Here is a 24,991-nt window from a genome sequence, read left to right as displayed (position 1 = left end):
TGGTTCTTCCGGAATGCTTTTTCCTGATTCCCTGGGGGATCTGCCAGTCATAAGAGGAGGGTGGTTTTTCCGGAATCCATTTCGCTGGTTCCCTGTAATTAAGCAGGTTTAAGTGATTTGTCCTGTGTGCTGCTGGGTACTGTGAAGGAAGCTCAGGCAAGTTCTGAAAGTGCGACATGATGAGGATATTGTCACTTCCCACAGAGGTGAGGAGCGGGATCGGGTGTGGTGGGTCCTATGGAAGGCTGGGTCGGAACCAGCGCTACATGCAGGCACCTGTGAGTTGCCTCGTGGTTTTAGCCGCTTCTGGACCCAACAGTGGCACCCGCGTAACTTCACTATCTGGGCTGAATATTCACAAAACCTTTCGAGCAGGGTCCTGTGTATAGAAACACCTTAGCAGGATGCCAAAGGCAGACAGGCTAAGTTTCTTTCGTGTATTCTACAAGTTGTTGTCTTGGCATTTAGCTTTGAGCTTTGTACAAGGAGATAAGAATGGATCAATTCGCATTCTTCTACAAGCTAACCGCCAATTGAGCCAGCACCATTTGTTGAAGATGCTGTCCACTTTCCACTGGATGGTTTGAGCTCCATTGTGTGAGTTTATTTCTGTGTCTTAAATTCAATTCCATTGATCTGACTGTCACTGTACCAGTAACATGCAGGGGGTTGTTTGTTTGTTTTTGTTTTGTTTTATCACAATTGCTCTGTACCACAGCTTGAGTTTCAGGATGGTGATTCCACCAAAGGTTCTTTTATTGTTGAGATAGTTTTTGATATCCTAGGATTTTTGTTATTCCAGAATTATTTGCAAATTGCCCTTTCTAACTCTGTGAAGAGTTGAGTTCCAATTTTGATGGGGATTGCAGTGTATCTGTAGATTGCTTTCAGCAAGATAGTCACTTTTACTGTACGAATCCTGCCAATCCATGAGCATGGGAGACCTTTCCATCTTCTGAGATATTCTTTGATTTCTTTCTCAGAGACTTGAAGTTCTTATACAGATCTTTCACTTCCTTAGTTAGAGTCACACCAAGGTATTTTATATTATTTGTGACTATTGTGAAGGGTGTTGTTTCCCTATTTCTTTCTCATCCTGTTTATCATTTCTGTAGAGAAAGGCCTCTGATTTATTTGAGTTCATTTTATATCCAGCTACTGCACTGAAGTTGTTCATCAGGTTTAGGAGTTCTCTGGTAGAATTTTTAGGGTCACTTATAGATACTATCATGTCCTCTGCAAATAATGATATTTTGACTTTTTCTTTTCCAATTTGTATCCCCTTGATCTTCTTTTGTTGTCGAATTGCTCTGGCTAGGACTTCAAGTCCTATACTGAATAGTTATGGAGAAAGTGTGCCACCTTGTCTAGTCCCTGATCTTAGTGGGATTGCTTTAAGTTTTCTCTCCATTTAATTTGATGTTGGCTACTGGTTTGCTGTATTTGCCTACGAGGTAATGGCCTGCTCTTGTTGAAAGACACTGTAGCTATTCATACTTTCAATAATATCTATCTTTTAAAGAAGTCAATTCTTGATAACACTTTTACAGTTTCATTTTCTTAGAATTTCTCTGAACATCTAGATTTTTTTTTTCTCTTTAGTGTTTCTGGAGAATTTAAGTATTTTATCCGTTTTCTCAACTGCTATGATTATTTGTTTCTCTTTAGAGGAATTTCTTCTATAGCCCAGGCTTACCTTTTGCTGTGTAATTTCTTTGAACACCTAATCCTGCTTCTGCTGTCCAATGCCTGAACAGAAGCATATAAATTCTTCCAGGATAAGCCCTGACTGGTCAATGAGTGAAAAAGACAGAGAGATATGAATGAAGAAATGAATGAATGAATGTTCTCCTCCCTCCACGACTTTCTAGGGGAAATTATAGATCAAGAGGGACGTTGGTAACTATTGATTTCACTGACCAACTTTGAAAATGGTGTATTCACAGCAACCAAAGGGAGTGGGAAGAATGATGGAGGGAGCTTTCTTTGAAAATACCTTCTATTATCAGTGATAATAATATTAATGTTATCAATGTTAGATGATCAATAAAAGTCCAAACTTGAAAATTTAGGTGGTTCACAGAACAAGACAATCAAGAATCTAGAGAAGGAAATGAATTAATTTTTATAAACTAAATATCTGTATGTACATGAATTCAACCAACACTTAAGTGCTTGACAAATTTCTGTGTCTATGCCTAGTAGGAATTTTACTATTCCAATTTTACAGTGTGCATTGGGAGCGAAATGTATGAGTAATACCTGGTTTGTCTAATTCTTGGATAACTTTTCAATCATAAAGACAATATCAACTTTTAAAAATACATTTTGATATTATAATTAAATCCTTTAGGTTTATCCTTTCTCACTGTTATTATGTCTTATGGCCCAGCACAAATGGCTTAGGTGCCTATTTAACAAATCAAAGCAGGCCAGAATGTCAGTTTATCCCCAAATCCACCAGTTACCCTTTACAGTGTATGCCTAACAAAACCCACCCTGGATCCTAGGGATTGGGGTATACATCTCCCTGCTCCCCTTCCTTATGTAATCCACCCAAATTTGTTAGAATATCTTTTTCATCTATCATTTACCCACCTCATCACTTAGTCTGGTTTTCCTCTCCTCTCCTTCCTCTCTTCACATGGCTTTGGTTCCACTTGATCCTGGTCACTCTCTAAGATGTGCCTGTCTCTAACTCCACTCTCCCATATATCTGCAATAAACTTTCTGTTCCACCATGTCTAGGAATAGCCATGTTCCTTTCCTTTTTATTTCCTTTTCCTTCACTTCCCTTTAACCACTCCTTGTTTTCACATTTATGGCCACATCTACCTTCAATTGTTGCAACGTTTTTAATTTAATTTCTTTTGAATATTTAATTTGATTTGATTTTAATTTTTTGAATTTAATTGAATTACCAGCCACATGTTGTGTTTCATGGAAATTAAATTCGAGGCCACATAAGGAGTTTTGAGTTTCAGAGGTTTTTCAGGTGTGCATGGTGCCTGGCACAAAGCAGACATTAAATTGTTCTTTGCCATTGTTTGGCATGCGGGCTTCAGTTGTTGTCCTGAAATTACAAAGAAGTGTGAGTGGCTGCAGAGACATACAAACCATTTTGCTCATCTGAATTCACAAAGAGAGCTGTAGAATATTGAGCTGCTCTATTTGGAGGGGAGATCAGTAGTATCTTTTTTTTTTCCAGTTTTGTTTTTTTTTTTTTTTTTAAGATTTATTTATTTATATGTAAGTACACTGTAGCTGTCTTCAGACACCCCAGAAGAGGGAGTAAGATCTCATCACGGATGGTTGTGAGCCACCATGTGGTTGCTGGGATTTGAACTCCGGACCTTCAGAAGAGCTGTCGGGTGATCTTACCCACTGAGCCATCTCACCAGCCCCCTCTTCCAGTTTTTAAACTCTGGTTGAAACACCACTAAACATGGTACAAGTGGAAAAAAATCTCTTATGAAATCCTCTGTGAATGAAAATTGTGACAAGTTCCTGAATAGACAGAAACCACTCCATCTCCAAGGGAGAATACTCAGTGTAACTGTGGCTTCATAGAATGAATTGGGTTGTGTTCCTTCTGTTTCTACTTTGTGAACTAGATTGAAGAGTATTGGTAGTGCGTCTTCATTGAAGGTCTGATAGAATTCTGCACTAAAACCGTCTGTCCTGGGCGTTTCTTGTTTGTTTGTTTGTTTGTTTGTTTAGGAGACTTTTAAGGACTGCATGTATTTCTTTAGGGGCTTAAGGGACTGTTTCATTATTTATCTGATCCTGATTTAACTTTGGTTTTTATTATCTGTCGAAAAACTTGTCCATTTACATCTGGATTTTCCAGTTTTGTGTAATATATGGTTTTGGTAGTAGCATCTGATGACATTTTGAATTTCTTTAGTTTCTGTTGTTATATCTCCCTTTTCATTTCTGATTTTGTTAATTTAGACACTGTCTCTGTGCCCTAAGGGTTTACCTATCTTGTTCATTTTCTCAAAGAACCAGCTTCTTTGAACCAGTTTTGTTGATTATTTGCATAGTTCCTTTTCTTTCTGTTTGGTTTATTCCAGCCCTGAGTTTGATTATTGCCTGCTGTCTACTTCTCTTGGGTTTATTTTCTTCTTTTTGTTCTAGAGCTTTCAGGTGTACTGTTAAGATGCTAGTGTATGCTCTCTCCAGTTTGTTTTTGGAGGTACTCAGAGCTGAGTTTTCCTCTTAGCATTGCTTTCATTGTGTCTCGTAAGTTTTAGTATGTTGTGCCTTCATTTTCATTAAATTCTACAAAGTTTTTAATTTCTTTTTTTCTTCTTGGACCAAATTATCATTGAATAGGGCATTGTTCAGCTTTCATGTTTATGTCAGCTTTCTGTTGTTTTTTGTTACTATTGAAGACCACCCTTAGTCCTTGGTGATCTGACAGGATGCATGGAATTATTTCAGTCTTCTTGTATCTGTTGAGGACTGTTTTGTGACTGATTCTATGGTCAATTTTGGTGATTATACCATGAGGTACTGAGAAGAAGGCATTTTCTTTTGTTTTAGGATGAAATCTTCTATAACTATCTATTAAATCCATTTGGTCCATAACTTCTCTTAGTTTCAGTGTGTCTCTGTTTATTTTGTGTTTTCATGATCAGTTCACTGATAAGAGTGCAGTTTTGACTTCTCCAACTATTATTGTGTGACGAGCAACGTGTGCTTACAGGCTTAGTAGCATTTCTTTCATGAAGGTGGTTGCCCTTACATTTGGAGCGTAGATGATCAGACTAGAGAGTTCCTCTTGGTAGATTTTCCCTTTCACCAGTATGAAGTGTCCTTCCTTATGCTTTTTAGACAACTTTCGATTGAAAGTTGCTTTTATTTGATATTAGAATGGCTACTCCAGCTTGTTTCTTGGGACCATTTGCTTGGAAAATTGTTTTCCAGCACTTTTTTTCTGAGGTAAGTATCTGTCTTTGACACTAAGGTGAGTTTCCTGTTTGCACCAAAACGTTGGGTCCTGTTTATGCATCCAGTTTGTTATCCTATATCTTTTTATTAGGGAATTGAGTCCATTCATGTTAAGAGATACTAAGGAATAGTGATTGCTGCTCCCTGTTATTTTTTATATTATTTTTATGTTTCTGTGGCTATTTTCTATTTGGTTTGTTGAAAGATTACTTTGTTGCTTTTTCTAGAGTGTAGTTTCCCTCCTTGATTTATATTTTCCCTCTGTTATCCTTTGTAAGGCTGGCTTTGTGGCAAGATATCGTGTAAATTTGTTTTTGTCACGGAATATCTTGGTTTCTCCATCTATGGTAATTGATGGTGAAGGGCGAAGCAGGGAGATGGAGTATGGGATAAGGGGCTTTTAGGAGGGGGAAAACCGGGAACACTTGAGATGTAAATTAAGAAAATATCCAATTAAAAAATGTCCTCTATTATCATCATGAGAAGTGATTTTAAATCTAAACCTTTTCCAGTGTGATGGGGTATCCAGGACTTGCTATGCTGGGAGAACTGGGTGCAGATGATGCCAGATAGCCTTAGTTTCTGTGGCTTATGTTCTTGTTCTTGCCTCTCCCCATCTGATTATCTCTATTATTACTTGCACTCACTGTCTCTGACTAGAGCGTGTCTCTCCTGTTATTGTGGTTGTGTCAGAACTCAGAGTCCAGCTCTGTCTGTGATCCTGAGATCCTGGGTATAAGAGCTCCTGGGAGTCAAGATGCCTTTGGGATCCTGAAATCCTGGTGTGACTAAGTTCTGCCATCCTGTAATCCTATTATCCTGTAATCCTGGGTGTGTTAGAGCACCTTGGAGTGCACCTTCCTCTAGGTGTTGTGGGATTGGGTGCACAGCTAGCAGCCAAGGTCTGCTCAGGGACTGGCTCAAACTAGAAAGACTTAATGTATTATATAATGAATGTATCATCAATACTCTGTAACATTAAAGATGATTTTTTGTTTGTTTTTATTTTCTCGTTTTTTGGTTTTTGATACACAGTTTTGTTGTGTGTGTGTGTGTGTGTGTGTGTGTGTGTGTGTGTGTGTGTGTGTGTGTTTGTAGCCCTAGCTGTCCTGGAACTCGCTGTGTAGACCAGGCTCGCCTGGAAGTCAGAAATCCGCCTGCCTCTGTGTCCCAAGTGCTGGAATTAAAGACATGGGACACCACTGCCCGGCCAAAAAGATGTATTTTTTATTTGAATATTAATTCAAACATTAGGTTTTCTTAAAGGGAAGCAAGAATATTTTTAGAATTCAGTGAGCAGTTACCTCTGTAATTCCACTATTCCAACTATTGAAAAATAACACAAGAAAATGACATGAGTGAGTTTTATGTCGTGTGTGTGTGTGTGTGTGTGTGTGTGTGTGTAGTTTTCACTTTAAGGTGAGCAAAACTTCTGATTTCCTAAATTAAGTTAGGGCCTAGGAATGTGCTTGTCATGAACTCCTGCATGATGTTCATCTTGTACCCAAACAGAATGAGAACTGTATCTATCAAAATAATGCTTTCCTTGTATTCATTTTATGCTCTTCTTTGTTTATTGTTGTTTCCCTTCTTCCATGAGTTTTCACTTAGGAAATGTTGAACTCATTTAGTTGGAACTAGATTCTTCTCTCATACAGTGTACCAAGGCCACTGTTTTCCTCCCTCCACTCCATTCACTTACCCTAACCCTCCTCTATCCTCATCCTCTGTCGTTGGCATCCCTGGGTGGGCGGCTACAGGAACAGCATAGACACAGGTCCGGTTCAAGCAGCAACTTTACTTCGGGCTTTTTCTTTTACAGCTCTCTTCCCCAGCAGCTTTTTCGTAGGACAAGAGCTACTACTCCTATTCTACTTCTGGCTTCTACCTAAGGCAAGGGCTAAACAACAACTCACTACTTACTACTCCCACCAACTCACCTCCTTCTAGCTCCACCCCACCTCATCCAATCAGAATTCACAAACGCTCCAGGCTCTAGCTCAGAACCTTCACAGATAGGGTGATGGATCTGAATCACAAGGAACTGTCCAGCCTGACAGGCAGCCCAGGCATGCAGCCTTCCTGCTCATGCTCAGGCAAGGCAGTAAATAAGGGGGTTTCACTGGGCCTGCAGCCACACCCGCTTCCCGCACTCCTCCATAGATCCCCTCCCCTTCTTCTGTTCTCTCAAAACAAGATAGAAAAGCCATGATGAAAGCTCTCCTTTTGAGCCTGGACTTGGCAAGCAAATGGGAAGAAAAGAGGGTCAAGACCAAGCAAAAGAAGCACCTGCTCCCAGTGAGAGAAATTATTCAAATGCCCATGCTAATAGCCACGACATAGAGGAATAAGGCCTAGCTAACACACATGCCAGCCCCATTTTTGCCTAATAAGTCCATGTGAGGATTCCTAGAAATCCAGACAGTGTAAGTCATGGGTTCCCTCTGATGTCCAGCTCTTCAAGTTAATCCAAATATTGGTTGGGCACTCAAAAAAGTGTCACACCCTTAGCTCAGCACTATATTCAGGCTGGAGTGATTGCAGCTGGAGGGTTTTGTAGCTTTTATTATGTCCAGGATTTTCTTTTTGTGCCCCAGGGGGTACCCTCTCTCTATAGAGAGACTAGAACATAGGGGTGAAAGACCCAAGCCTTTACACACTTGATTTTCAGTTTGATTTGGCTGTGTCAAAGTTGTCTTCAAGAATGAGTCCCTGAGGTCAGTTTTCAGTGAGCAATTTTTCTCCCGAAAATCAGCATGAGATCTTTAGAGACCTCTTTGGCCAACACCTCAAGGAAATGCAAACCTTTCATCACAGTGCAACCTTGCTGGCTATAAAGATGGCCAGTTCAGAAACTCCTTTAGTCATGGTCAATAGGATCGCCCTCATTGTTTCCTAAAGGTTTTCAGTACACTGAGTTCCTATACTAACCTGGAAATTCCCAATTCCAGCTCTTTTCTTCTTGTATCTCCTGCTCTCTTCCTACATTCCCATCTAAATGATCCCTCCCACTTCTTTTCACATTCACCCCAATCTTACCATGGAGTCTGTTGTTTTTCCCCTTTCCAGAAAGGTGCATGCTTCCCTCTATATCTCTCCTCTTCCTCTAACCTATCAGGGTCTGTAGAAGGAGCAGCTGAGTGATAGGAGTGATAGGCCATGGTGTAAATGTACCTTTTTTTTTTCTTATCCATACTTCAGCTGTGGGACATATAATTTTGTTTTTAGTATCTGGCTAGTACAAATAAATCTCCTATCAACAGAGTTGATCAAGTCTATTGTAGATGGAGAAACTTTTGCATGTATGCCTGTCTTAGGTGTTTATTGCTGTGAAGAGACACAATGACCAAGGTAGCTCTGTTTTAGATTTTTATTTATTTATTATATGTAAGTACACTGTAGCTGTCTTCAGACACTCCAGAAGAGGGAGTCAGATCTTGTTATGGACTGTTGTGAGCCACCACGCGGTTGCTGGGATTTGAACCTAGGACCTTCAGAAGAGCACACAGTGCTATTAACCGCTGAGCCATCTCTCCAGCCTGCCAAGGCAGCTCTTATAAGGACAACATTTAATTGAGGCTGGCTTACAGATTCAGAGATTCTCTCCATTATCATCAAGGCAGGAGCACTAGCATCCTTGCAGGCATGGTGCAGGAGGACCTGAGAGTACCTACATCTTCTTCTGAAGGCTCCTAGGAGAAGATTGTCTCCCAGGCAGCTTGCATGAGGATTTTAAAGCCCAAGCCAGATAGTGGCACACCTGCTCAAACAAGGCCACACCTACTCCAACAATGCCACACCTCCTTATAAGACCACTATCTGAGCCAAGAATATGCAAACCACCACAATGCCCAAGAGAATGGTATATCTGGGTATTGAGGTAGATGGATTCCCCTTTTTCTGACAACCATGATATTGATTTACACAGTGTCTGTTTTAGTTTGCAGTCTCTCACAAGCTGCAGAGGTATATTCTCTGTAACGTGAACAGTCACTCTGTTATTGATCTTAACTATTCTGACATGTTTAATGACATAGAAGGTTTCCTTTCCTTTTCTATAATGTTGAATACTTGTTTCTAAGCCATTGAAGATTCCTCTGTTGAGAAGTCTCTGTTAATATATGAACCCGGCTTTTTATCTGTTTTTGTTTGTTTGTTTTTATTTTTAGACTATCTAGATTCTTGAGGTCTGTATATATCTTTGTATATTATGTCTCATATTTTTGTATTATATAACACTATGAGATTTGGATATGGCAAAAATCTTTTCCCATTTTGTAGTCTGTCTCTTGTCCCATTGACTAGATTTTTGCCTTCCAGAAACATCACAGTTGCATGATGTCCAATTTACTAATTACTGTTCTTATTGCCTGAACTATTAGTGTTCCTCCCATAAGACCACTAATGTGTCTCCTCTGACCGTGCACTCAAGGCCATTTCCCGCTTTCTCTTCTATCAGGTCCTGTGTGTCTGGTTTTAAGTGTTTAACCCACTTGGACTTCTATTTTGTTCAGGATAAAGAATATAGATTTGTTTGCACATTCTTCTGCATGTAGAGCATGTTATAGTTTAACAAGCACCACTTGTTGAAGGTGCTATGTGTTTTTTGGTATGTTTTGTTTGTTTCTTTGTTTATTGTTATTGGCTTTTTTTGTATGTTTTTTGGTTCCTTAGCAATCACCAGATGTGTGTATGTCATAGGAATTATATCTGTGTCTATACCTCAATTCCATAATCAATTGTGTATTTGTGTGCCAATATATTGCACAGTTTTTTTATTTTTATTTTTTGGAGACAGGGTTTCTCTGTGTATCCCTGGGTGTCCTGGAATTTACTCCGTAGACCAGGCTGGCCTCGAACTCAAATCTGCCTGCCTCTGCCTTTCAAGTGCTGGGATTAAAGGCATGCGCCACCAACTGCCTGGCTATATTGCCGGTATTTTATTGTAATAGATGGCTTTGGCTCTCCAGGGTTTTTGTCCTGGGAGCTGGAAATTATCCTTTCAAGCTCTATTACTATCTAGTTTTTTAGTTTTGAAAGGGATTTTATGTAATTTGTAGATTACTTTTGGCAAGATGGCTATTAATCATACTAATCTACGAGCATGAGAGATTTCCCCATCTTCTTATATCTTTTTCAGTTTCTTCACATAGTTGAACTTTTTAATTATTTTTTATTTATTTGTTTGTTTGTTTGTTTGTTTTGCTCAAGACAGGGTTTATCTGTGCAGTCCTGGGTGTCCTGGAACTCACTCTGTAGACCAGGCTGGCCTCCATCTCAGAAATCCAACTGCCTCTGCCTCCCAAGCACTGGGATTAAAGGCATGCGCCACCACTGCCTGGCAAGGTTGAACTTTTTATCATGCATGTACTTCAGTTTCTGTTTTAAAGTTACTGTAACCTTTTTACATTATTTGAAGCTGTTTTGTTTCTCTGATTTTTCTCTATTTGTCTTTTGTATATAGGAGGCATAGGAGAGGTCTACTGATTTATTTACTTATTTATTTGTTTGTTTGTTAACATTGTATCAAGCCATTTTCCTGAGAGTATTTATCACCTATATAAAGTTGGTACTGGAATTTTTAGAGTCACTATGTATATTATTGTATGATGAATTCTAATTATGATACTTTGACTTCTTACTTTCCAAATTATTGTTTCAGATTGTTGTTTTCTCCATTTCTTTAATGGATTTATGTTTAAGGGCTTGAACCTATTTTGCTATATTCTCCTGTATTTCTTTTTTTTTTTTTTCATTTTATCTCTCATATATTTTATTATTATTTTTATTAGGTATTTTCTTCATTTACATTTCCAGTGCTATCCCAAAAGTCCCCCATACCTTACCCCCCTACCCTACAAACCCACTCCCACTTGTTGGCCCAGGTGTTACCCTGTACTGAGGCATATAAAGTTTGCAAGACCTAGGGGCTTCTCTTTCCACTGATGGACGACTAGGCCATCTTCTGATACATATGCAGCTAGAGACACAATGTCCGAGGTGGGGTGCGGGGGGGGGGGGGGTACTAGTTAGTTCATATTGTTGTTCCACCTATAGGGTTGCAGATCCCTTGATCCATCCAATAGCTGACTGTGAGCCTCCACTTCTGTGTTTGATAGGTGCCGGCATAGTCTCACAAGAGAGCTATATCAGGGTCCTTTCAGCAAAATCTTGCTAGTGTATGCAATGGTGTCAGCGTTTGGAGGCTGATTATGGGATGGATCCCCAATTATGGCAGTCTCTAGACGGTCCATCCTTTCGTCACAGCTCCAAACTTTGTCTCTGTTACTACTTCCATGGGTGTTTTGTTCCCAATTCTAATAATCTCCTCTATTTCTTTAAGGGAGATATTTATTTCCTCCTTAAGATCCTCTATCATTTTCATGAGGTGGGAATTTTAGATCATAATCTTGCTTTTCAGATGGGTTAGGATATCCAGCGTTTACTGTATTGGGAGAATTGGGTTGTGATGTTGCCGACTACCATTGGTTTCTGTAACTTATGTTCTTGTGTTTGCCTCACACCATCCTGTTATCTCTGTTGTTATGTGATGTTGTTGTCTCTGACTGGTGCTTGTCCCTCCTAAGAACCTCCTTGGGTTGGGCCTCCTTGGTTCATGCTGTCTCTGGGTGTGGGGAGTGGGGTTCTGGAGCACTTGATCTGTGAGCCTGGCTGTGCCAAACATCCTGGGAGTCAAGCTGACTCTGGGTCTAGGTGGAGTTAGGGTACTGGTGCTGTTCCAGGGCGCTGTTTCAGACCAGAAGTGTGTATCTCTGGCAGGGTGGGAGTTACTGTGTCTTCTGGGGCCCAGGATGGGGATCCCAGTTAGGTCAGGTGTGGAAGACTCACCTGTGAGTCTGGTAATGTCAGAACTTCTGGGAGTCATGCTGTGAGATGTGTGCATGGGAGGGAAGGGGGTGATGGAGCACACAGTCTTATGTCACTGTTTCTAATGGATGTTTTCTGTACTTATGAAAATGAATTTGTGTGTGTGTGTGTGTGTGTGTGTGTGTGTGTGTGTGTGTGAGTATGAGTGTGCACACAGGCATAAAAGTTCATGCCCTTTCAAGAATTCCACATATATAAAAGTAAAACGTGAAAAGTAAAATTTCCAGAGCATTTGAGAATGCTCCCTTCTTTTACTGATGACCCAAATTGAATACCTAGCATTCAAATCCTTTGGCATCTGTCTTTAGAGTATGGTATCCAACTCTTTCTTCTGGCTTTCTGTGACTCTGAGATTTGGTAGTTACCTGTGAAAACCATCAATTAAGAGGTGGAGTCCATGTAGGTGAAGCAAATAATGCTGTTTTGGAGAGCCCATAAGACCTAAATACTCCACACATTTTATTACCAATATAAAATCTTCAGAGCAGCAGGTTAAGCCAACACCCAAGTATTTGGAGGTCTTGGTGTACTCTTGAGGATGAAGAACACAGGGCATTTAAAGGCCTTATCCTTCCATCATACTTAAAAGCTTCTTGGAGATGACGCATACAATTTTATAATAGCTAATATGACAACCTGACTGTAGAATGATACAATTAATTTTGGTGTTTATGCATTGAATTTGCCATCAAGTGTATCAAATTCTAGTTAAATCTGAAATTACCTCCACAACTGGAGAAACCATTGAATGGACCTGCTATTTCAAAGACTTATGAATTAGTCCATATGCTCTCATCAACATTCAGTTGTGTGTAATGATATGTAAAGGAAAGCTTTTATGTCTGGCTTTAAATGAAATGCAGAGTAAATCCTTTGTGTTTGGATGAGTGAAATGTTTTGGTAAAGCATTTGCTTAATCAGTAAGTTTGCTTTAATAAGTATAGGCTGAGAAATGGTTTTAAGACTGTTTGAACTTTGAGGAAATGTTGTCTGCGTAGAAATACACACTTGGTGATAGGTGGAACTTGCACAGAATTTGTTTCTAAGACACTCGTGGGCAATCCTGAAGTTCTTACTTTTAGTTTTGGCTTGAGACTTGTGTGGCTTGTGTGTCCTCACAGACAGAAAGGACAATAAAAGTTTAGCAGTTTGAACTTTCCTAGCACCAAGTAACCTTGTATAATAGTTGAAAAAAAGGACTGAGTCAGTTAGTTTCCAAGTGTTTCCAAGGAGGATGAACCTCTCTGCACCTTTGGCAAAATGAAGGCTTAGCAATTTGTTGAGCTTCCTTCTCTACTGCTGGCACCTAAAATCAACAATTGTGAATCAAGGCAGTCATGTGGGCCACAATAGGCCTTTCTTTTTTGCAGTTCATTTTCCCAATGTCTTAGGAACTTTTGTGATTTGCTTCTATATTACTTTATAGAATGGCATAAAAATATCATTCTTACTAACACAGACCACTGTATACTTCATTGTCTGAAATTGTTTCTTTAGATCATCTTTCATTGCTTACAGTGCTCTCAATTGTGTTTTGAGGGTTACATAGCCCTTGGAAAATACTGCTCATATATATTGAAAAAAAATTAGACCCTATATCAAAAGATAAAAAAGTAAATCTACCTGACCTCCCCCTAAAAAAACCTGATGTACTCTTGTAAAATTTGTAAGTTTGACACCACTGTTATTAGAGCAAATGGGGCGTATATTATAAATTCATCTCAAAGTTTATGTTATTTGAACTGGTGGATTTTTTTTTCAGTTCAAGTAATAAGTCAACATTTGTTCTAGTGTGAGAAGTGCTCTGTGCACCTTCCATACACTGACTTATTTGTGAAAGCATCAAGATCTATTCTATCATATAAGATAGGAAATAATATTTTTGAAATAATGATTAAAAATGTATTTTATAAAAGGCATATATATGTTAAATTAATATTCTACATGATTAGCTATGATACAGTGACTAGAATATGTGATACAGCCATTGAGAATGATATTGTACAAATAATTTCAGGTTGCATTGTATTTGAAATAAATTCCTAAAGAAAGTAGCTAATTTCTCTCAATTACATTGGATCTGAAAGAGAATTAACATTACAGTGGTTACATAGAAACAGGTTGATATAGTTTAATGTTATCAGTCATCTTGCACTCATATAGATATTTTGCTTTATATCATTAAGAATGATTAATTTTTATTCATTACCACAACTTGAATTTCCTATACCACTAACCATATTAAATTCAGGTTTACATGTATAAAACATATCGTAAGATAGGCAGAAAACTCACTTTCCATGTTGCCTAGTGTGAGCATTTGACAACTTTTAAGACTCTCTCTATCAAAGCTATTAACCTGTGTGGTATATATGTTATAATTCAGTGTTCTACGTTTCTAAATATAGGACAAATCTTGCTGGTGGGTTTTCATGATTATTTCTCCATGGAAAAATTATATTGTGGAGAATGTACTGTGAAACTCAATTCTCAACACGTTGGCAGTTTCTGCTTTTGATGAGAACACAGGAACATAATTTAATTGAAATATACAAAGTTTGAGTTATATTGACCTTCTGATACCATCCATAGGACTGCTCTAAAATTCTCCTATTAGTAATTTCATTATGTATTTTATTAGCAGTTATTCATGGAATATATAAATTTCATCATGCCATCCTAATAGTCAGAGCTTCATGATCAGAAGGCAGAAAGAAATTAAAGAAGGCATTGGAATAATACTTTAACTGTGGATTGAGACAAAGAATGAATAACTTTGAAATTGAAAACAACCTTTACTATTGTCTCAAGAAGATACCATAATGTCAATACTATAGTGGCTACAAAATGTATGATCATTTCATACAGAAGAGAATATCTTGTTCTTCAAAAATGCTATCAATGATTTTGTCTTGAACATGAGAGATAGCAGTGAAGACTGTCATACATTCTTTACATGCTTAAGGTTTCTCCCCAGTATGGATTTTGAGGTGAATTTTGAAGATGTGAGGTATTAGTAACATACTTTGTACATTCTTTAACTTGTATTTTTTTTTCCTATATGGATTCCAGTATATACTGAAGACCAGCTGAGATATTGATACTCAGGCACAAGTACTGAAGCACTACTGGATTCTTCAAATTCCCATTGATTTACACCTCTGTTTGGACTAATTGGCCCACAGCATGAGACCCACTCTAATAAATCCACTTTCAATACTTATAAAGTAAATGATTAAAATGAATAAATAAATCTGTGTTAAAAATGTGGTTGAAAAAAAAAGAAGAAAAACATAAGACTTAAGATGTAGGTATAGACCGGGCATGGTGGCATACACCTTTAATCCCAGCACTTGGAAGGCAGAGGCAAGCAGATTACTGAGTTCCAGGACAGCCTGGTCTACAAAGTGAGTTCCAGGACAGCCTGGGCTATACAGAGAAACCCTGTCTCAAAACAACAACAACAACAACAAAAGATGCAGGTATAGATAAAGATGAACAGAAAGGAACAAACACACAAACAAAAATAAAACTTAATAGGTTGATCAGAAGAGTTGAAGAAGACTATGAACATTTGGACTGGATATCCTGCTGCCATCACTCAGCAGCAATGTGAGGACTTCTGTAATAGCTTCAGCAATAATTGGAAGTCCAGTCAACAGTCAAGATACATATTGAGTAAACGAGGGGTATGCAATGCATGAGTTGTAGTAGGAGTGTCCACATTTTAGAGTAGCATGTCATGAAGGTAAAGCTTCCATTATGAAGAATTTAAACTTTTATTTGCACAACTAATAATAAGTATGAATACATAGTTGTGTCATTTCTCGCAATTTTTTTATTTAATTGCCACAAACTAATCATGAATATGTAAGAAATACATGACAATAAAAACATATTTTTAATATATATTGATCATATCATGTCATGCAGCACATCTATCAATACACATATTATTTTCTCTGTATACTGGACTTAATAGGATTATGTAAATGTGTGTCTAAGAAATCATAAATATAAAAATTTATTCTAAAAAGTGCTTATACATTTTTATCTAACTTTTTTTTTTCCGAGTGTTTTTTATTTTATTTTTTTTTAATATTTTTTTCTTACGTATTTTCCTCAAATACATTTCCAATGCTCTCCCAAAAGTCCCCCATACCCTCCCCCCCACTTCCCTACCCACCCATTCCCATTTTTTTGGCCCTGGTGTTCCCCTGTACTGGGGCATATAAAGTTTGTGTATCCAATGGGCCTCTCTTTCCAGTGATGGCTGACTAGGCCATCTTTTGATACATATGCAGCTAGAGTCAAGAGCTCCGGGATACTGGTTAGTTCAGAATGTTGTTCCACCTATAGGGTTGCAGATCCCTTTAGCTCCTTGGGTACTTTGTCTAGCTCCTCCATTGGGAGCCCTGTGATCCATCGAATAGCTGACTGTGAGCATCCACTTCTGTGTTTGCTAGGCCCCGGCATAGTCTCACAAGAGACAGCTATATCTGGGACCTTTCAGCAAAATCTTACTAGTGTATACAATGGTGTCAGCATTTGGAAGCTGATTATGGGGTGGATCCCTGGATATGGCAGTCTCTAGATGGTCCATTCTTTCGTCACAGCTCCAAACTTTGTCTCTGTAACTCCTTCCATGGGTGTTTTGTTCCCAAATCTAAGAAGGGGCACAGTGTCCCCACTTTGGTCTTCATTCTTCTTGAGTTTCATGCGTTTAGCAAATTGTATCTTATATCTTGGGTATCCTAAGTTTCTGGGCTAATATCCACTTATCAGTGAGTTCATATTGTGTGAGTTCCTTTGTGATTGTGTTACCTCACTCAGGATGATGCCCTCCAGGTCCATCCATTTGCCTAGGAATTTCATAAATTCATTCTTTTTAATAGCTGAGTAGTACTCCATTGTGTAAATGTACCACATTTTCTGTATCCATTCCTCTGTTGAGGGACATCTGGGTTCTTTCCAGCTTCTGGCTATTATAAATAAGGCTGCTATGAACATAGTGGAGCATGTGTCCTTCTTACCTGTTGGGACATCTTCTGGATATATGCCCAGGAGAGCTATTGCTGGATCCTCCGGTAGTACTATGTCCAATTTTCTAAGGAACCGCCAGACTGATTTCCAGAGTGGTTGTACAAGCTTGCAATCCCACCAACAATGAAGGAGTGTTCCTCTTTCTCCACATCCTCGCCAGCATCTGCTGTCACCTGAATTTTTGATCTTAGCCATTCTGACTGGTGTGAGGTGGAATCTCAGGGTGGTTTTGAGTTGCATTTCCCTGATGATTAAGGATGTTGGATTTTTTTTTTCAGGTGCTTCTCTACCATTCAGTATTCCTCAGGTGAGAATTCTTTGTTCAGCTCTGAGCCCCATTTTTTAATGGGGTTATTTGATTTTCTGGAGTCCACCTTCTTGAGTTCTTTACATATATTGGATATTAGTCCCCTATCTGATTTAGGATAGGTAAAGATCCTTTCCCAATCTGTTGGTGGTCTTTTTATCTCATGGACAGTGTCTTTTCCCTTGCAGAAGCTTTGCAACTTTATGAGATCCCATTTATCGATTCTCGATCTTACAGCACGAGCCATTGCTGTTCTATTCAGGAATTTTTCCTCTTTACCCATATCTTCGAGGGTTTTCCCTACTTTCTCCTCTATAAGTTTCAGTGTCTCTGGTTTTATGTGGAGTTCCTTAATCCACTTAGATTTGACCTTAGTACAAGGAGATAGGAATGGATCAATTCCCATTCTTCTACATGATAACCACCAGTTGTGCCAGCACCATTTGTTGAAAATGCTGTCTTTTTTCCACTGGATGGTTTTAGCTCCCTTGTCAAATGGATCTAACAGATATCTACAGAACATTTTATCCTAAAACAAAAGGATATACCTTCTTCTCAGCACCTCATGGTACGTTCTCCAAAATTGACCACATAATTGGTCACAAAACAAGCCTCAACATATACAAAAATATTGAAGTTGTCCCATGCATCCTATCAGATCACCATGGACTAAGGCTGATCTTCAACAATAAAATAAATAATAGAAAGCCAACATTCACGTGGAAACTGAACAACACTCTTCTCGATGATACCTTGGTCAAGGAAGGAGTAAAGAAAGAAATTAAGGACTTTTTGGAGTTTAATGAAAATGAAGCCACAACATACCCAAACTTATGGGACACAATGAAAGCATTTCTAAGAGGAAAACTCATAGCTCTGAGTGCCTCCAAAAAGAAACTAGAGAGAGCACACATTAGCAGCTTGACAACACACCTAAAAGCTCTAGAAAAAAACGCAGAAAATTTACCCAAGAGGAGTAGACATCAGGAAATAATCAAACTAAGGGGTGAAATCAACCAAGTGGAAACTAGAACTATTCCAAGAATCAACCAAACGAGGAGGTGGTTCTTTGAGAAAATCAACCAGATAGATAAACCCTTAGCCAGACTCACTAGAGGGCACAGGGAAAGCATCCTAATTAGCAAAATCTGAAATGAAAAGGGAGACATAACAACAAATCCTGAAGAAATCCAAAACACCATCAGACCCTTCTACAAGAGGCTATACTCAACAAAACTGGAGAACCTGGATGAAATGGACAAGTTTCTAGACAGATACCAGGTACCAAAGTTAAATCAAGATCAGGTTAATGATCTAAACAGTCCTATACCCCCTAAAGAAATAGAAGCAGTCATTAATAGTCTCCCAACCAAAAAAAGCCCAGGCCCAGATGGGTTTAGTGTAGAGTTCTATCAGACCTTCAAAGAAGATCTAATCCCAGTTCTTCACAAACTATTCCACAAAATAGAAACAGAAGGTACTCTACCCAACTCATTCTATAAAGCCACAATTACTCTGATACCTAAACCACAAAAAGACCCAACAAAGATAGAGAACTTCAGACCAATTTCCCTTATGAATATCGACGCAAAAATCCTCAATAATAAGTGCCTTAAACAAAAAAAGAAAAAACAAAAAAAAACAAAAAAATCTCTTATGAATCCTCTATGAAAAGAAATTGCGAAAAATTCCTGATTACACAGAAACCACTCCATCTCCAAGGGGGAGTACTCAGTGTAACTGTGGCTTCATAGAATGAACTGGGTTGTGTTCCTTCTGTTTCTACTTTGTGGAATAGTTTGAAGAGTATTGGTATTCTTCTTTGAAGATCTGATAGAATTCTACATTAACACCATCTTATCCTGGGTGGTTTTTTTTTTTTTTTTTTTTTGGTTGGGAGACTCATATATTATTGATATTAATATTAATATTTATTTACCAGATATACCAAACAGTGCACCAATCCCAAGGGGTTTCACATGAGAGAGGTTTATTGTGTATAGACAAAGGGGACAGCAAGGCAAGTAGAGGGGTAGAGAAGAAAGAGAGTGAGGAGAGGTTGATCTCCTAATTTATATGGAAAATGACATCACACAAGTAAGGGTGGGAGGTGAGCAGAATGGGTTCTGGGATTGAGGTTGTTGGCTTGGCAACACAGGTCATGGGTCACATTGTTAGCACCTGGGTTTGGAATGTCCTGGCACTAACAGAGACTTTTAATGACTGGTTCTATTTCTTTAGGGAGTTATACGACTGTTTAGAAGGTTTATCTGATTCTGATTTAACTTTGGTATTGGTAACTGTCTAGAAAACAGTCCATTTCATCTACATTTCTTCAACTTTTGTTGAGTATAGTGTTTTGTAATAGGATCTGATATTTTTCTTCAGTATCTGTTGTCTCATGTGGGTTTTGTGGTATATGTTACAGGTATGTGTTCATAGGTGCCAAAAGACCAGGCTGGGCTTACAGAGATGTTCTGAGAGAAGGGGTATCTGGGTGTGGTTATTTTTACTATGTTAATCCTATCTATCCAGAACTTGCCTGTGAGTATCTGCAACTGTCTCATTCAGCTATTGGTAGAGCCTCTCAAAGAACTAAGCTAAGATGCTAAGCTCATGTCTGCAGTTACAACATAGCATCAGTAATAATGTTAGGGTTTGGTGACCACCCAGGGGATGGATTCCAAGTTGGGTCAGTGAATGTTCAGCCATTTGTTCATGCTCAGCTCCATGATTGTCCCCACATTCCTTTTAGTAAGGAACAACTTTGAGGTGAAAATGTTGGATGTGAGAGCCTCTACTGGGGCCCTGTCCATGTACTGGAGGTGGTTTCTTCAGATTCCATATTCAAGCTGTTACATATTTGACTAAGGTTACCCACATTTGGGCCTCAGAGCCTTCCCTTAGAGTTTCTACTCTAAGGGAATTCTTGTCAGTCATTGGTATGCCAAATGTCAGTGCCTGTAGTAACAAAGCTAGCTCCTAAATAATTGAAACTGGGCCATTATATTTATATATTTATCAAGTTTTCAGGGAACAATAACTAAGCAGATTTCTTCTATTTACATCTTCTAAGTTAATCTGACCTATTCTTCGTCAAAAATCCAATGATACTTGCATTTTTTCACTGATCTGTGTCTCTAGGCTAGAGGTGATTTGATTCTTTAATTGATTTTTTTTTTTTTTTTTTGTAAGGGATACTGTGACATAGTATACAACTCTGACTATCCTAGAACTCATTGCCTATACCAAGCTGGCATCAAGAACAATGAGATATTTGTGCCTCTGTATCCTCAGTGCTGTAATTAAATGCATTCTCGAATCTAAGCATCTTGTTCATTACTTTTGTAATGACAATATTTCATACAATATCTCTGTGTGCTTACTACTATTGATCTTTTTTTTTTTTGCTTGTCTCTTTATGTGTATTCATTGGCTTTTGTCTTCGAAGACCTTCTCCAACTCAAAGGGTGAAGAAATGACAGATGAGAACTCATTATTCAGTTTCCTTCAAATATGACTTGGTGATCATGAGTACATTATAACTTCTGTGTAAAGTAACAAGTGGGCGAACTACCAACATTATTTGAAAATATTGTCAATGAAATGTACATGTCTAATATTTCATTCTCATGCTACTTTTGTACATATACATGGGATGTTTTAGAACGCAGTGACGTACAATGATGTACTGGTGAGCTTTACTCAGGAAGAATGGGCTTTGCTGGATCCTTCCCAGAAGAGTCTCTACAAAGATGTGATGCTCGAAACCTATAAGAACCTCACTGCCATAGGTAAGATTGTGATTGTTGTTTCTTCTTTTGAAAGAGGGGGCAACTGTATTTTAGTTGTGTGGTTGTATGTGTTTGTGTTTGTTTGTTTTTCTTGTTGTTATTGATGTACCTCTACAATTTCATTTGAGAAGGAGGAAGAATGATGAGAATAAATTAGGCTTGTTTGTAAGGATCACTGAAGATAGTTTCTTAAATTTTGCCTGAATTCCACAAATATATCATGTATTTCCTTGTACTGTCTTCTAGGCTATAACTGGGAAGATGACAATATTGAAGAAGATTGTGAAAATTCTGGAAGACCCAGATGGTAATTTTCTTGTGCATGCTGATCCAAATATGCCTTTGAAGAAATCTTAGTTTGTTCTTGAAGTTTTAGTTAAAATCAGGGGTGTAAATAAGCACAGTTTTATGGATACTGATTATTAAATACTCACAAAAAGGACAACTCAGTGTCAGGTATTTGATTGTGTTTGTAAGGCTTTCCTGTAAGACAGAAAACACGGAAATACTGCCTTAACAGACAGTACCATTTCAAGCACAGCCCCATTCATTCTACAGTGTAGATCTGCCAGTCTGTTTAGTCTCATACCACTCAGCTAGTATTAAAAGTGTACACATTGAATATGAAATCAGTTTATATCCAAAACTGTCTGATATGCAAACAGTCCATAGTATACTGATGTTACTCATATACTTGTGGCAAAGTTGCTTATATTATTGAGTGTGGAAGTTCATGGAAGTGAAAAAGTTTGTTGTGAAACCTTAATCTAAATGCCACATGTCTATGAGGAACCAAAATTAAAACTAAGTGAATAAAAGGTATATATATTTTGTTATTCTCCTTACGTAGTTGTATTATATGGGACAGATATATCTCTGTCTGTCTATGTGTCTGTCTATCTGTCTATGTATCTGTCTTTCTAATCTATCATCTATTCATTGAACATAAATGATACAATTTCTCTGCCTTAGCCATTTTGACATAAAACCAATATTGCTCTCTCAGGACAATTAGAAGATTGGTTAATTTTCCCAACTTAGAATAAATTTGTTGAAAATTATGAAGGTGTACAATTAATTAAAATCATAACTTCTTTGTGAATACATCAAAAACCTCAGACTGCAGAAAATCCCTATGAGTATTAGTAATGTAGAAATGTTCTGTTTCTCCTGTTGAACTTTCCAAATGTTGTATGGTTCATATTATAGGAATATTCATGAATCCAACCATTGTGGTAAATCTGTGAATGCTTGCACATTTTGTCAAATATATGAAAAACATCATAAAGGAAAAAGATATTTTAACTTTGAGCCATGTAATAAATGCTCTTTCCATCACAGGTACTTTTAAAGATGTAAATAATAAGCATAATGAATCAAACCAACATGGATAAAAACAACATGACAGAACCTTATTATATCTGATTCCTCTTTACAATTAGAATAGATTGTTAACCTAATCCATACAGATAAATGATTCATTGGTATAGTTAATGAGTAAAACTTATACATGTACCAATTGCATACACAGGCTTAAATAAAATCTTATTGTAGAGAAATACTATGAAAATATCTAATGTGTTAATCTCTATTTATATCACAGGCATCTTCAAAGGGATGGACCAATTAATGCTGGAGAGAAACCATTTGAATATATTCAATATGATGGAGCATTTGCAAGAAACCATCATCATCAGTTATATAAGAGCACTGGATCTTTCATGTCTTATACTGATCATCAAATACATACAAGACCACATACTGGAGAAAAAGTCTATGATGGTAACCAGTGTGGTAAAACCTCTTCATGTCACAGCCATTTTGAAATCCGTAAAGGTACATATACTGTAGAAAAACCCTATGAATGTAATCAATGTGAGAAAACCTTTGCAAATCACAGCAATCTTCAAATTCATAAAAGAATACATACTGGAGAGAAACCCTATGAATGTAACCAGTGTGGCAGAACCTTTGCACAATTTAGTCATCTTCAAAGTCATAAAATAACACATACTGGAGAGAAACTCTATCAATGTAACCAATGTGGGAAAGCCTTTGCATATTCCATAACTCTTAAAATCCATAAAGAAGAAACACATACTGGAGAGAAACCCTATGAATGTAATCAATGTGGCAAAACCTTTGCATTTCGCAGATATCTTCAAAGACATAAAAAAACACATACTGGAGAGAAACCCTATGAATGTAATCAATGTGGCAAAGCATTTGCATATCACAGTAGTCTTCAAATCCATGAAAGAAAACATAGTGGAGAGAAACCCTATAAATGTAATCAATGTGGCAAAGCCTTTGCATATCACAAAAGTCTTCAAGTCCATGAAAGAACACATACTGGAGAGAAACTCTATGAATGTAAACAATGTGGTAAAGCCTTTACATGTCACAGTTATCTTAAAATCCATGAAAGGAGACATACTGGAGAAAAACCCTATGAATGTAATCAATGTGGCAAAGCCTTTGCATGTCTTGGATATCTTCAAAAACATAAAACAACACATACTGGAGAGAAACCGTATGAATGTAACCAGTGTGGCAAAGCCTTTACACAATATGTTCATCTTCAGTGTCATCAAAGGATACATACTGGAGAGAAACCCTATGAATGTAAACAATGTGGCAAAGCCTTTGCATATCACAGAACTCTTCAAGTCCATAAAAGAACACATACTGGAGAGAAACCTTATGAATGTAATCAATGTGGCAAGGCCTTTGCATGTCGCAGATATCTTCAAATCCATAAAAGAACACATACTGGAGAGAAACCCTATGAATGTAACCAGTGTGGCAAAGCCTTTACAAAATTTGTTCATCTTCAATGTCATGAAATAACACATACTGAAGAGAAACCCTATGAATGTAACTAATGTGGAAAAGCCTTTGCATATCACAGAAGTCTTCAGATCCATAAAAGAACACATAGTGGAGAAAAACCATATGAATGTAATCAATGTTACAAAGCCTTCGCAGGTCACAGTACTCTTCGAAATCATAAAAAAATACATACTGGAGAAAAACCCTATGAATGTTACCAGTGTAGCAAAGCTTTTACACAATTTGTTCATCTTCAGTGTCATCAAAGGATACATACTGGAGAGAAACCTATGAATGTAAACAATGTGGCAAAGCCTTTACATGTCACAGTAGTCTTCGAATCCATAAAAGAACACATACTGGAGAGAAACCCTATGAGTGTAGTCAACGTGGCAAAGCCTTTGTATGTCCCAGCTATCTTCAACTCCATAAAAGTACCCATACAGGAGAAAAACCCTGTGTATGTAAACAATGTGGAAAAGAATTCTCATGTCACAGTACTCCATGAAATCATAAAATATCACATACTGGAGAAAACCCTATGAATGTAATTAGCGTGGTAAAACCTTTGCATGACACAGTCAGCTTCAAGCACATAAAAGAATACATACTAATGAGAAACCCTGATAATGCAGTGAATGTCGTAAAGGCTTTGTTATGGTGGTCTGAAAAGGAATTTTAAAAACAAATTCTTGTGAGAACCCTGTAAATGTAATCAATCTAATAAAGCCATTTGTTAGCAGTCACCTTCTAAGGGATGCAACATAGTTTGTGGGAATATAGTGGGTGGGTGTGTCTGTTTCTTTTCCCTACTCTCGAGATGGTTTTTGTCTTAATTATTTGCTTTGCTAGGTTTGATATGAGAGTTTGTGCCTATTTTTATTAAAATATGGTATGCCTTGTTCATTTGCTATCCCCAAGTATGCTGCTCTTTTTTCAGGGGAAATGGTAGAATATATGGGTGTGATGTTAGTTTGGGAGGGATATAGAGAAGTGGAGGGATGTGTACTGTGGTCCAGATATAAAGTGGGAGATGAGAACAGATAAAAAAATAAAAAGAATGTAACTGTACATATTTACACACACACCTTTTAAACAAGGTATGAATTAAGTATATAATAAGTTGTAACAAACTAAGATAACCTAGGTATAGAATTTTCAGTGTATGTCT

The 24,991-nt window shown here is 37.8% G+C and overlaps 1 protein-coding gene across 1 annotated transcript; it reads left to right on the top strand.

Moving 5' to 3' along the window:
• LOC147000516 (uncharacterized) lies at positions 1-24,058 on the top strand. The gene is made up of 5 exons (XM_085832775.1): positions 1-206; positions 14,253-14,854; positions 20,646-20,988; positions 21,235-21,295; positions 22,592-24,058. Exons 3-5 carry the CDS (start codon positions 20,955-20,957, stop codon positions 23,871-23,873), a joined length of 1,377 nt encoding a protein of 458 aa, XP_085688901.1. The 5' UTR covers positions 1-206; positions 14,253-14,854; positions 20,646-20,954; the 3' UTR covers positions 23,874-24,058.
• The last annotated feature ends 933 nt before the right edge of the window (positions 24,059-24,991 follow it).

Source organism: Mus caroli, unplaced genomic scaffold (assembly GCF_978045245.1).
Source record: "Mus caroli unplaced genomic scaffold, Mus_caroli_1 scaffold_18, whole genome shotgun sequence".
Lineage (NCBI taxonomy): Eukaryota > Metazoa > Chordata > Mammalia > Rodentia > Muridae > Mus > Mus caroli.
The sequence above is the reverse complement of the archived record's forward strand: the minus strand, read 5'-3'. Positions and strand labels throughout refer to the sequence as shown.

Excerpts from the sequence above, each read along its gene's own strand:
- LOC147000516 (XM_085832775.1), top strand. The coding sequence starts at position 20,955 with ATGCTCGAAACCTATAAGAACCTCACTGCCATAG. Across the intron at positions 20,989-21,234 it reads TAAGAACCTCACTGCCATAG|GCTATAACTGGGAAGATGAC; the intron begins GTAAGATTGTGA and ends ACTGTCTTCTAG. Across the intron at positions 21,296-22,591 it reads AATTCTGGAAGACCCAGATG|GCATCTTCAAAGGGATGGAC; the intron begins GTAATTTTCTTG and ends TTTATATCACAG.